Source organism: Pygocentrus nattereri, chromosome 12 (genome assembly GCF_015220715.1).
Source record: "Pygocentrus nattereri isolate fPygNat1 chromosome 12, fPygNat1.pri, whole genome shotgun sequence".
Lineage (NCBI taxonomy): Eukaryota > Metazoa > Chordata > Actinopteri > Characiformes > Serrasalmidae > Pygocentrus > Pygocentrus nattereri.
Window position 1 is genome coordinate 33,683,275 of NC_051222.1, and position 12,481 is coordinate 33,695,755.

The 12,481-nt window shown below is 40.5% G+C and overlaps 1 protein-coding gene across 1 annotated transcript in view; it reads right to left on the reverse strand.

The window, feature by feature from the left end:
- The window catches only part of LOC108411293 (complement C3-like), a 31,730-nt gene extending 21,029 nt beyond the window's left edge, over positions 1 to 10,701 (reverse strand). The window contains exons 1-11 of the mRNA XM_017682786.2: positions 10,604 to 10,701; positions 8,767 to 8,962; positions 7,971 to 8,139; positions 7,719 to 7,792; positions 4,527 to 4,615; positions 4,292 to 4,374; positions 4,125 to 4,212; positions 3,178 to 3,280; positions 2,938 to 3,058; positions 1,407 to 1,522; positions 865 to 1,011 (exon numbers count right to left, since the gene is read on the reverse strand). Coding sequence (XP_017538275.1) covers positions 865 to 1,011; positions 1,407 to 1,522; positions 2,938 to 3,058; positions 3,178 to 3,280; positions 4,125 to 4,212; positions 4,292 to 4,374; positions 4,527 to 4,615; positions 7,719 to 7,792; positions 7,971 to 8,139; positions 8,767 to 8,962; positions 10,604 to 10,674 — 1,257 coding nt within the window. The 5' untranslated portion in view covers positions 10,675 to 10,701. The remainder of the gene's footprint in view (positions 1 to 864; positions 1,012 to 1,406; positions 1,523 to 2,937; positions 3,059 to 3,177; positions 3,281 to 4,124; positions 4,213 to 4,291; positions 4,375 to 4,526; positions 4,616 to 7,718; positions 7,793 to 7,970; positions 8,140 to 8,766; positions 8,963 to 10,603) is intronic.
- Positions 10,702 to 12,481: the final 1,780 nt, after the last annotated feature.

Sequence of the window (12,481 nt, forward strand, 5' to 3'; positions counted from 1 at the left end):
TGATCTATAGGCTAACACACAAGTGCAGACATGAAACCACTGCTTAAAATTTCAAGCTCGTTTTATACTCTAATCAGATGTATTTCTGGAATAAAAATAATTTAATGAACATATCACACTTACCAGCTAATTCCTCACAAATCACCTCTTTTCCATCTTAAAGGTCCCAGTTAAAAGGTACAAGGTGATTAGGCTAGTAATGCTGAGGTTACAACAGCTTAGTAACACATAATTGATTGAATTGATTGGGACTAACAGATTTACTGAGTAGAGTAAGGTGCACTCCTGCTTGTTTGGAATGAAAACGTGGAAATACTGGCCTTCTGCTGAGAGGGTTGGACACACTGTCTTTCTCTGTGTAAGTTTCAAGACGCTGTAATAGATTTAGAGTGGCAGGTTTTTATGGAAACTGTATCATGTTTGCCTGGTGCACCTGGAATGCAGTAGCCTACAATCCTACAAGATTTTTTAAGGGCAAGAAGAAGAGTATTTTGGAAATAATTGGCAAAAACCGGCTTACAAATTCAATTATCAAGTTTGACTGAAATGCCCATTCCTAGGTGAAAGATATAGAATTTCCATATATTTCAACATAACTGCGCTACAACTGTACAAATAACAGCAAAATGGAAATATCACACATCACAAATCTGAGAAACTTTTTATTTGACTTTTCTCACTAACACATTTAAGAACAAACTTCAGAAGATATTGGTGAATGAGGCCAATTGACTAGTTGCTGTCTGTAGTTTGCACGTATGATCAAACGTTCTTACTGAGGGCTCCTACTTTTTTGGTGAGGACATTAAAATACAAATTGATAAGTAGTTAGTTTTTGCCAACCCCAAATAATTCAAGACTCACAGTAATTTGTAGACTCTTGGCTCCTGCCTGGGTGTTGACTGTGACCTTTGCCATGCCGTTGGCCTTGGTTCGACCCATCCCACCTCCAGGGTTGACAATAACATCCAGTCTATCAGCAGGTGTTCCATCTGGGTTTGTCACATACACCTACCCAAAAAACAAATCCTGATCAAATGTGTGTTGCAGATGAAGGAGATTTTTCTGAAGATCATAAGCCAGCATATGCAGGGGTCAGTCCCCAGTAAAACACGACTGATTTGTGAACATGTTTCTCAATTTCAGCACATGTGAACTAGTTGCTGAACAACTGGCTCATCAGATGATTGCCTGTTGCTTTTGGTTTAATAGGGACTGTTTGAAAGACTATGGCCACAGTTTGTCTAATTGCAATTTTATTAAAAGTAAAAGGATATGAATCTGGTAGATTCTGTAATTACACATCTATGCAGTAGACCTATAGGTGAAAGCAAAGGTAGTTGTTTCTAATAAAGTAGTGGAAGGTATGGAACTCTAATGAAATGGACAGTCGGTATGTTTCATACCGTGACATCAAAAGGCATTCCAGGTTTGAAGAATTTAGGTGTTCTTTTGAAGTGGATGGTATACGGTGATGTCACAATTGGAATGCCCCGCCTCTGAGCTTCCACTATTTCACTACCTGAAACACAAACATTCATATTTGAACATAAACGCTATTACAGTAATGAGCTCATTTGTTAAAAAAGCTAACATTTCCAGTATCAGTGAAACTTTACAGTGTCTCTAGTAACTGTGTAGTTACACATGAATAACATATGCAACAACATTGTAAGTACTGATGATTTAGTCAATGTTACAGGTGCATTATAGAATTATTAGCTTCAGTTTTGCGTCATGTAATTACTTCAATGTATCTTCTACATAGGAGCTTTCTTGTAGTGTAGCATTAAAGTTACACTTTAAAATAAGTGGCCAGTTTCTAGGTAGTTGTTAGGTAGGTTCTGTGTAATAAAGGAGGGGTAATATAGACATTACTTTGGGGAAAATGCAGCAAATTAATTAATATCATAAAAGGTAGGTTTTTAGATGAGGGGACATCTGCTGTTCTGTCTCATTACAGACTGGTTTAAAGCTGAAACTGGTTACAGTGTCACAGCACTAGCAACATAAATGCTGGCTAAATGTTAGGACAGCTGGCATGTAAGTTATTTCACACTTTTACTGCTGGAAAAAAAAAACTGCTGTTCCAGTCTGATTACAAATATAATTACATTCATGTTATTACCCTTGTGTAATTACAAGAGAGAGAATGGGCTGTTACGACTATTTAGGTACACTTACGTAATTACATGAGACAAAAATGAAGCTGATACACATGTAATTACATAAGGTCAACTGCTGTAATCCATCTGTAACAGTGACTAAATCATTAGTAGTTACATTGTCATTGCAAATATTGTTCACATGTAACTACACTGTTATTAGAGACACTAAATCTAAAGTGGGACGGAAATGTGATACGAGCTACTTAACAGAACATAATGAGTGAATTACAGTGAATATACACTCACCAGCCACTTTATTAGGTACACCTTGTTAGTAAAAGGTTGGACCCCCTTTTGCCTTCAGAACTGCCTTAATTCTTTGTGGCACACTTTCAACAAGGTGTTGGAAACGTTCCTCAGAGATCTTGGTTGGTTATTTGAGTTCCTGTTGCCTTTCTATCATCTCATTTCGTCCACACAACTGACCGCTCACTGGATATTTTCTCTTTTCCGGGCCGTTCTCTGTAAATCCTAGAGATGGCTGTGCGTGAAAATCCCAGTAGATCAGCAGTTTCTGAAATACTCAGACCAGCCCGTCTGGTACCAACAACCACGCCACGTTCAAAGTCCCTTAAATCCCCTTTCTTCTCCATTCTGATGCTCGGTCTGTACTTCAGCAAGTTGTCTTGACCACCTCTACATGCCTAAATGCAGTGAGTTGCAGCCAATTGGCTGTTAGCTATTTGTCTTAACAAGCGATTGAACAGGTGTACCTAATAAAGTGGCAGGTGAGTGTATACGCTCACAAACTCAGATGACTGACTCTTACCAGTTTCTGTTAAAACACTGACTGAAATGTACAAAGAGCTTCCCACAAGCTGGTTGATGTCTGGAAAAGTCTTCTGGATCATCTCTTTAGTCAGCAATGCATGTCCCACTCCTTCCTTGATCTACAGAAAAAATACAGTATGTTAAAGGAAATTAAACATTCAGCAAGTCGAGGAAAGGAAATCACTCAAATTTATTAAAAGTGCATTGGTGATATATGTTCTCATGGAGTAAAGCTCACCGTCACTCTTCTTAAAGAGGCCGGCAGGCTGGTCTTGCTGTCACCTTGCATCACACCAAACACAACGAATGCATTTCCTCCCACTTTGTTCCCGAACAGATACCTTCACAAAGTTCACACTGGTTACATCACAGCCACTCCAAAACCTTGATTTTGTTTCTTTTGAGCCATATGGTGGTGAACTTGCTTGTGTGTTTCAGATCATTGTCCTGCTGCATAACCCAACCTTCCCTTAGCTTGAGGTCACAAACTGACAGGAGGACATTTTCTTCAGGATTTTCTGATAAAGGAACTCCTGAAGAACAGACTCACTCCTGGGAAGTTTCACCACTGTTCCAAGTTTACTCCATTTCTAGATATTGGCTCTTACTCTGGTTACTCTGGTTCTGAGTCCCAGAGCCTCAGCAATGGCTTTGTAACCCTTTCCAGGTACTTCCTTTCTTTTTGAGACCTTCTGGCCTGCTTCACATGGCCAGACAGGTTCTGTTTAAGCAACATTTAGATTCAACAGATCTGGCAATGATCCTGTCTGGGTGTGGCTGGTGAAACTGAACCCAATAGTCAATTGAACTTGGTTAACTGGCTGATTTAGTGGCTTAAAGAGGCTATTGCTTTTTCACAAAGGGCCAGGTACAGCTGAACAGCATTTTTCCTGCAGTAAATAAATCATTATTTAAAAACAGCATGTTGTGTTAATGTGGGTTTTCTTTGTCTAATATTAAAAGTAGTTTGATAATCTGAAACATCCAAGTGTGACAAATATGCAAAAATAGAAGAACTTGACCTTTTTCACAGTGCCATATGTGGTCTCCTGGTCCTGGATAGTCATTATCAATTCCACTATTCTGTAGTAAAATGCTTGAAACGTCCCCCTGTCTTCGATATTTCAGAAATTTTGCAAAATATATGTCGATGAAAGGTTATAGTTGAAGTCTTGTTCCTCTTACTTGGCAGTGATGTCCACTTGTAGTTGATCATCATCGACGTAGAAGAAAGACTTTGATGGTTTTAAGGTGACCTCAAAGGTTGGCAGCACTGGAAAACAAGACATAAGTCATTACGTGTGTGGAGACACATCGGGCAGGTTTTGGTTGTCTAAATATAAGAATCTCACCATATTCTTTCACTTCAAACTCAGCAGTGAAGTTCTTCTGAGGGGTGTTCTTGAAGCAAGCTGCTACTGTCCATATTCCAGGGCTTGGGAGAACAAAACATAGCATTTCAAGTCAGAAAAATGCTAGAAATGTTGTTTGAGGTATCAAACTAACAGATACACCTCCCAAACACATGATATCTGTACTGAGTGCCAAAGTGCTTACTATCAAAAAGAATTATTGCAGTGGACTAACCTGGCAAGTTCAGGAATATCGTACTTCCCTGTCAGAGTCCCTTGTTTAGGGAAGATCGTATCCTTATGAATTGTGATTCCTTGAGGATTCTTGAAAAATAAAGTAAGAATTATTATTTATGATCCAATTGATTGCATAAGCAAATGCTCAACAATCCAAACACACTGATATCCATTTAAACTACATATCATTGCTGTCAGAACAAAACCTTGTATCTCCATTTTTGTCATTTTTCAGTTTTTGACCTGATCTGAAAATGCTTTTTGTTCTATAATTTCATGATAAATGAACCAATAGAAATGGCCCAAAATGACTTCAAAAAACGTCTGGTTCCATTGATGTACATTAAAAGTAAAATAGGTTTTTTCCTTCTTCTGTAAAGTTACTATTTTGGAGATATGAGGTTTTGTTCTGATTGCCAGTCCATGGTACAGGTCGCCAGTCCATCCCAAGACATATAGATATACATATACTGTACATTCACACCTAGGGGCAATTCGGCATCTCCACTTTGCCTGACTGCATGTCTTCAGTCTGTGGGAGGAAACTGGAGCTCCCAGAGGAAACCCACCCCGGGGAGAACATGAAAACTCCAGGCAAAAAGGACCCTGGTTGCCCAGCCGGGGAATCGAATCCAGGCCCTTCTTGCTGTGAGATGTCAGCGTCCCAAATAAACTTAGCACAAAAAGTATGGAAATTTGTGTTTGGTAGATTATTTCTTTGTTGTAACAATGCCTCTTGGCAATACATCTTATACCATTGGAAAGCCTGTTAATTTCCCTTTTAAATATTGCCACATTTGTAAGGAACATGCATTTGTGGGATGAGCAGTAGAGCTGAGTATGTGGGTTGCGCCCAAGAAAAATTTGCCAAACCTTCTCTGCCATTGCCAAACAGCTTAATTTGCTGTTATTATTGACACTTGTTTTGAGCTTCTGGTACCCCCGGGTGCTACCAACTGTGCTGGTGTGGAAAAATGAGGTTTGTCATCATTGGAGGCAATCTCAATGCAGAGAGACATTGAGATGAAATTCTGCAACCAGTGGCAATCCCATATCTCCACAGTCTGGGTCCGAACGCAATCCTCCAAGATGACAATGCTCGCCCCCACAGAGTGGGGTTTATCAGAGACTACCTCCAGAATTTGGGAGTGGAGAGGATGGAATGGCCTGCCAGAAGTCCTGACCTCAACCCCATTGAACACTTGTGGGATCAGCTTGGGCGTGCTGTCCGTGCCAGAGTGACCAACGCAACCACGTTGGCTGACTTGCAGCAAATGCTGGTTGAAGAATGGGATGCCATCCCACAGCAGTGTGTGACCAGGCTGGTGACCAGCATGAGGAGGAGGTGCCAGGCTGTTGTGGCTGTGTATGGTTCTTCCACATGCTACTAAGGCTCCTGTTTGTTAAATGAATAAATTGTTAAATTGCCAATATGTCTTGTTTCTTCAAACTTCAATCATCCAGTCCACCAAACACCAAACAAGTCAACGGCAGAATAAGCTGTTTGGCATTAGCAGAGAGGATTTGGCAAATTTTTCATGGGTGCATCTCACATACTCAGCTCCATTGGTCATCCCACAAATGCATGTTCCTTACAAATGTGGCACCATTTAAAATGGAATTTAACAGGCTTTCCAACGGTATATGACTTATTGCCAAGAAGCATTGTTATAATAAAATAATAATCTACCAAACACAAATTTCCTTACTTTTTGTGCTAAGTTTGGTTGAGTTCTCATCCAGACCGATTCTGAACCATGAGTCAATTCCATATATCATCTTTGCGTACACAGTATTTGTAAACAGTAGATAATAGGTTTATCAATTGACCACGACAATAAAGTGATGGCAACTGACAATAAGCTCAAACCTATTGTTTGGTATGCTACCAAGCCTCAATAAACCAATCATGCTACTCAATGTGCAAGGCCAGGGGAGAACAGGTTTCCCAGAAGAACCAGAAATCAGTTCTCTACACTTCTCTAAAACAACTTTGCCCAAATGAACCAAATGTTCAGGGAAAACACCTCTGGGTCCAGAAAAAAAACTAAAGTTGGGGAAATGCCTTAAATAAACTACATTGACCCTTATTTATAGTAGATGATGCTCAGAAATCAACACCCTTTCACTTAAATCTGCTTCTATCCTCATGGTACAGTTTACCCTCAACCACCTCTCCATACTTCAAAAGCAGTCAACAGATCAAGACGTGTTTGGTGCCAAAGTATGCATCATTAACTTTGCATGTGAGCTGTGTAGCTAACAAATAATGGAAGCTTATAGCTCACCAGTTGTTAATGTAGAAACTGCGAGCCTAAATCATAACCTTCTTGCCTCAAACCATGTGGACTTGCTTACCTCTGTTGTCCTCGTATCTCCATTTTTAAAGCTTTTCCGTTTTTGACATCATTTGAAAAACACCCGTTTCACGACGAATGGACTAAAAGAACTGACCCAAAATGGCCTAGAAAAATGTCTGGTTCCATTCACTTACATTAAAAGTAAAGCATGTTGTTCTCTTCTCCTGTAAAGTTACCATTTTGGAGATACAAGGTTTTTGACACTGTGTGACACTGCTATTTTAAGGCAAGTGAGCCAAGTGTATGACTTAGGCATACAAATGGTGCTAAATGGTGTAGATAAGTGTTCCATTACTCGTTGGCTACATTAGCCTCATAGCTAAAATAAAAAGTAAGTAACTAACATGTCTTGGTTGGTTTGCTTTTTGAGTTAAGTGGCAATTTTGTAAACTTGAGTAAGTTTAATTACTTGAGAAAATGATTCCTTTAAATCGTTTACAAAATCTACCCTATACCCTTAGTATTATGTTATGTATTGGTATAGAACTTTTGCATTAGGTGAAGGTTCTTTACACTCAGTTCTTTAGGAAATCAAAAGAGGTTCCTCTATTTCGCACTCACGTTCACATTTGTTCAGGACCTTTAGCCAACTGTGTTTTACACACAGAGGAATTAGACCTCCGCGTTTAACTCATCCGTGCAGTGAAACACCGACATACATGCACACTAGTGGACACACACTCACTAGGGGGCAGTGAGCACACTTGCCGAAGCAGTGGGCAGCCCTATCCATGGCCCCGGGGAGCAATCGGGGGTTAGGTGTCCTGCTCAAGGGCACTTCAGTCATGGACTGTCCAGCCCATGACTGTCCCATGTCTTTGAATACTTACTATGATTTCTGCAGAGATTCCACTCTGGTCAAATGGCTGCAGATCAGGACTCATTGAGAAGATTCTGTATTGGACTGGAGAGGATGGGATAGGTCAAGATTGGAACACATATACAGGCCAGTTTTGTTTAAAAAGGTACAAAGGTAGATTGTACATGCATGTTCACTACTGATTGTACATGCATGTTCACTACTCATCCATAGTAATGAGAGCACTATTTGGCATTTCATTGGTGAGTTCAGAGTGTTGTACCTGTACTGCTGGGTGTGTAGATGCTCTTGTCTGTCTGGATGAATATGTAGCCTGACTGGAAGGAGACCATGACCACCTTCTCCAGCACAGCAGAGGGAAAGTGGGCCTGCAGGTACACGTACTGCTTCTCTAAGGGGTCATCGCTGAAGACCTCGTCGTTTTTCACAATCTGAACCACAGAAAAGTCATTTCGTACTGTGAAAGATCAAATGTGCACATTTTTTTTCCTTGTGCTAATTAAAAATCTTTGAAGGCAAATATGTAAAATATGGTTAGCTGGCAAGAAAAAAGAAGCTTATAATCCGACATCAGATGAGCTTCATGCAAACTGCAGGCCTAAATCATCACACAGATGCCTCAAACCATGTTGAGTTGTTAAGTGGACTCTAATAGACTGACTTTTGTGGCTTCTGACAACGTAGGACACACTGTTATCCAGTTATTAAGGCTAATGTGTGATGATTTAGGCATGCAGTTAGCATGATGCTAATCGGTGGCTACATTAGCATTGTTGGTCCAGTGCTAAACTAAAGACAAGCTAGAGACTAAAGGGTCTTCAATAGCAATCCACTCAACGCCAGACGTGTTAAGTCAAAGTCACAAAAAGTAAATATGATTGACTTTGAAAACTATGAATAATGTGAATTCATGGAAGTTCACCATTTGTAGGGAAGAGGGAATATTTGCAAAACGGAACAAGGTTCGGTTTCAGACCTGTTGATTCCAAAATTGCAAAATGCCTGGACGCTAAAAATTAATACCATACGTTTTTGGCCTGCAGTCAAGCAGCACTGACCTTTATGGCTACAAGTGCCTGGTAGTTCTTTGCAGCGGTGAGAACCACCGATTCAGATACCAGCTCTCTGCTTTTCTGTGGATGATTCCTCACAACGATCCTCACAGGGAGGTCTCCTCCAGCGTAATCCTGAGCCTCCACGAACACGTGCTCTGAGCTGCCCACCCTCAGCAAGTTCGGGGAGGACAGAATGTTGCTGGCAGACATAAATGTGATTTTATAATTGAACATTAAGTAGAATTTGTTCTTCTGTGCATTAAAAGTAATTTTCACGCTTTTTCAGGGTCCCTACAAAATGCGTCTGCTACCTTTGGCCTTTCACAGCGGAATAAGATGTTTTGATTTGATTATTTTCTCCTGTCTATATTCTCACAGCAGAGGGTCTACTTACTTCTGTGGTCAAACCCTTGGCTGTATAAATTTGTGTAAAAGCATCACTTATAGCTATTTTTCACAGCCAACCTCCTCATATTTAACAATAATCAGGTTCAGTGAGGTTACAAAGACCTTATGGGTCCCACTGCAAAAAATTAATTAATAAATAAATGAAACCCCCCCCCCCCCCTTAAACGAGTCAATTAAAAGGGTATGCTGCTCCACCTGTTAGCAGCAAACATTATGTAAATGTTTAACTTCTGCACCCCCAGTGGTTACACGACAACCCATTTATGGGGAGCTTGGCCACTTCTGATTTCTACCATTATGCAAAAAATATCACTGCATGACACTAGTGGGCACCCACAAGCTCGATCACTGGAGCTAAACAATAGAAGGATGTGGCGCCCTCTGTTGCCAACAGCAAAACAACCTGGCAAATATCCAGGACTCCAGCCACCTCTTTAAAATTGTGCATGACTACTGTTTAGTTAGTGTTACTGCTACTGAGCGCTGATTGGCTGGAATTACTGCTACTGAGCAGTCATTGGTTAACATTATTGCTACTGAGTGCTGATTGGTTAGCATTACTGCTACTGAGAGCTGATTGGCTGGAATTACTGCTACTGAGCAGTCATTGGTTAACATTATTGCTACTGAGTGCTGATTGGTTAGCATTACTGCTACTGAGAGCTGATTGGCTGGAATTACTGCTACTGAGCAGTCATTGGTTAACATTATTGCTATTGAGTGCTGATTGGTTAGTATTACTGCTACTGAGAGCTGATTGGCTGGAATTACTGCTACTGAGCAGTCATTGGTTAACATTATTGCTACTGAGCGCTGATTAGTTAGTTTTACTGCTACTGAGCGCTGATTAGTTAGTATTACTGCTACTGAATGTTCATTGGTTGGCATTACTGCTACGAAGCGCTGACTGGTTGGCATTCCAATGGCTGATTTAAGAGGTCTGTGCTCACAGACATCATGAACTTAAGTCACAGTTAGAAAGTCCTAAAACTAATCACCTGAGTTCAGGAGTCCTCTAAAAGTTGACTAAAGATTGAAATATTTCTTACTATTCTGTGCTGAGACAACAAGTGCTTTTCTATATAAAAATGACTAAGCATTTCCAACCTACAATTTTGCCCAACAGCTCCACAGGAACCCATTCATTTTGTACTCGCTCAAGAGTGCCCTCTAGTGTCTCACACACCCAGAAGACACTGAGTTCCAGCTCTCCTCAACCCAAACTCTATGGTTACACCACTGATTAGGCATTACTAATCTATATTGTCCTATTCAGTGCTATGTACATCGATCATAGATCAGCATTGTAACCCTGAGAAATGTGATAAACATGGGCCGTTTTACCTTTAAATCAAACACATACAGTGTTATCATTCAAAGCAGCCCATTCAAATCATAATAACCATAATACCAATCATTTTTTGATACTCACAGTGGGTCACATAGTGTGAGCAGTGGTGAAGATAGAAGAGCAGCAGTGATCCACAGCAGGTCCACCTGCATCCTGCCAGTCTGTGTCTGTATAAGTGTCTGTTACAGAGCAGAACTAGAGCTTTTATACACCCCAATTACACACACCTCTCTCTGATGAGGGTCCACCTACAGGACAGCCCCCCACCACCACCACCTCTTCCTATCACCATAGTTATGTAACTCTGGAGAGGGGGATGGGGGAAACGAGGTACAAAGTCTCAATGAAATTTCACCAGCAAGGAATAAACAAACCTTCAGAGATAAGAACACTCCTGTGATATACTCCTTATTTCTCCAGTCCAAAATAATGTTTCCCTGTAACTTATTCATACATACCAGTCACAGAGTTGCACCAAGGCATCCTCAGAATTTACCAGGGTCCAGTCTGGTGGCAACACCTTAGTGGATGGTGCTGTTAAAGTGACTTCAGGCAGCCACTGTTACAAAAGGGGGGATCACAGGCCTTCTATAGGTTATATCATATAACCTCCCTAGTAATTATTGGTAAAACAGGAGGCATTTAATGTAAAGTTTGGGGAGCGGTAGCTTGAAAGACTCTATAGACCAGGCGTGTCACTCTGGGGACCTTCCATTCTGGTCTGAGGAGATTAGCGTTTACGCTCCTCTAACGCTCCAAATTCATGTCATGACGGCCTTGCTTATTACCTGATGAGCTGAATCAGGTGTGTTTAATAAGTCTGCAGTGGTTTGACCTGCGAGGACTGGAGCCTGACACATGTGGTGTAGTCTTTTGACTCTTAGTACGAATCACTGAACTAACGTCTCAAGCTAACACCAGTGCTAGTTAACAGTGCATTAGCATTATCTGTCTTTATGGTAGCCAGTTAGCACTAGTTGCTAGCCTAAGATGTACAGCAGTGATCTACGTTTTCTCAACTCCCCCTTTCACAGCACTGCACTGCCAGAATATGTAATGTGAGTTCCCCTGACATCATCATATAGGGTAGTAATAGAGAGTTAAAGAGGTCAATTTCCCTGTTTCTAAAAGCTGTTTAGGAGCTTCTGCCATTTCGCTTCCATGATGGTGTTCCCCTAGACCCCTACAGAAAGTCCCCCAATGTTCAACTCAAAGTTGTTTGGAAAAGTTTGAGCCCCCCTGTTCAAATTACCTGATGTGTTGAGCATCAGTTTACACACACACAGGACATGCATCTATTATTATTAGTGTTTACTAGCTGAATTGAACATACTGGCAAAAAAGATAACAAAAGATAAGTTGCGTTATGTTCAATGTGTCAAAATCGAAAAATAAATACAAACTGAGCTCTAAAAATGTGTTGACAACTGATAAATGTAGGTTTCGATGAAGCATGTTTGTCAAATTGGTAAACTTTGTTTTTTAAGAGCATTCCAAAAATGTTCCTTTATTGAAAGTCAACCACCATAACCTTGACCAATAACATTTGCAGTGAAATGTATTTTATTTCTTCTTTTATGAGCTTTATTAGGAGCATTTGTTTATGTTATTTACCTGGACCAGAGGACTGGAGATGGTTTATAAGAACTTTTCTAAGCCTTGCCAGTATTTCCAAGCACATAGTCTCAGGCTATTTCTGTAATAGTAGACCTTTTTGAACAGCCTGCATGGATGATAATAGTGTCTGTAAGGCCCTTTTGTACAGGTTAGAGGAAATTCTAGCTAGGTACATGAAGGGTTAATCGCTTCCCGTAAATGAGGGGACCTACAGGCATCTGCTGTGTAAATTCAACCTTTGATAAGTTGGAAAGCCCCACTAGAAGTCCAATATTGATCATGCACGGGTCAGCGAGCCAAAACTGCATTTTTTTGTAAACTGTGAATTCATGTAAGATTCTA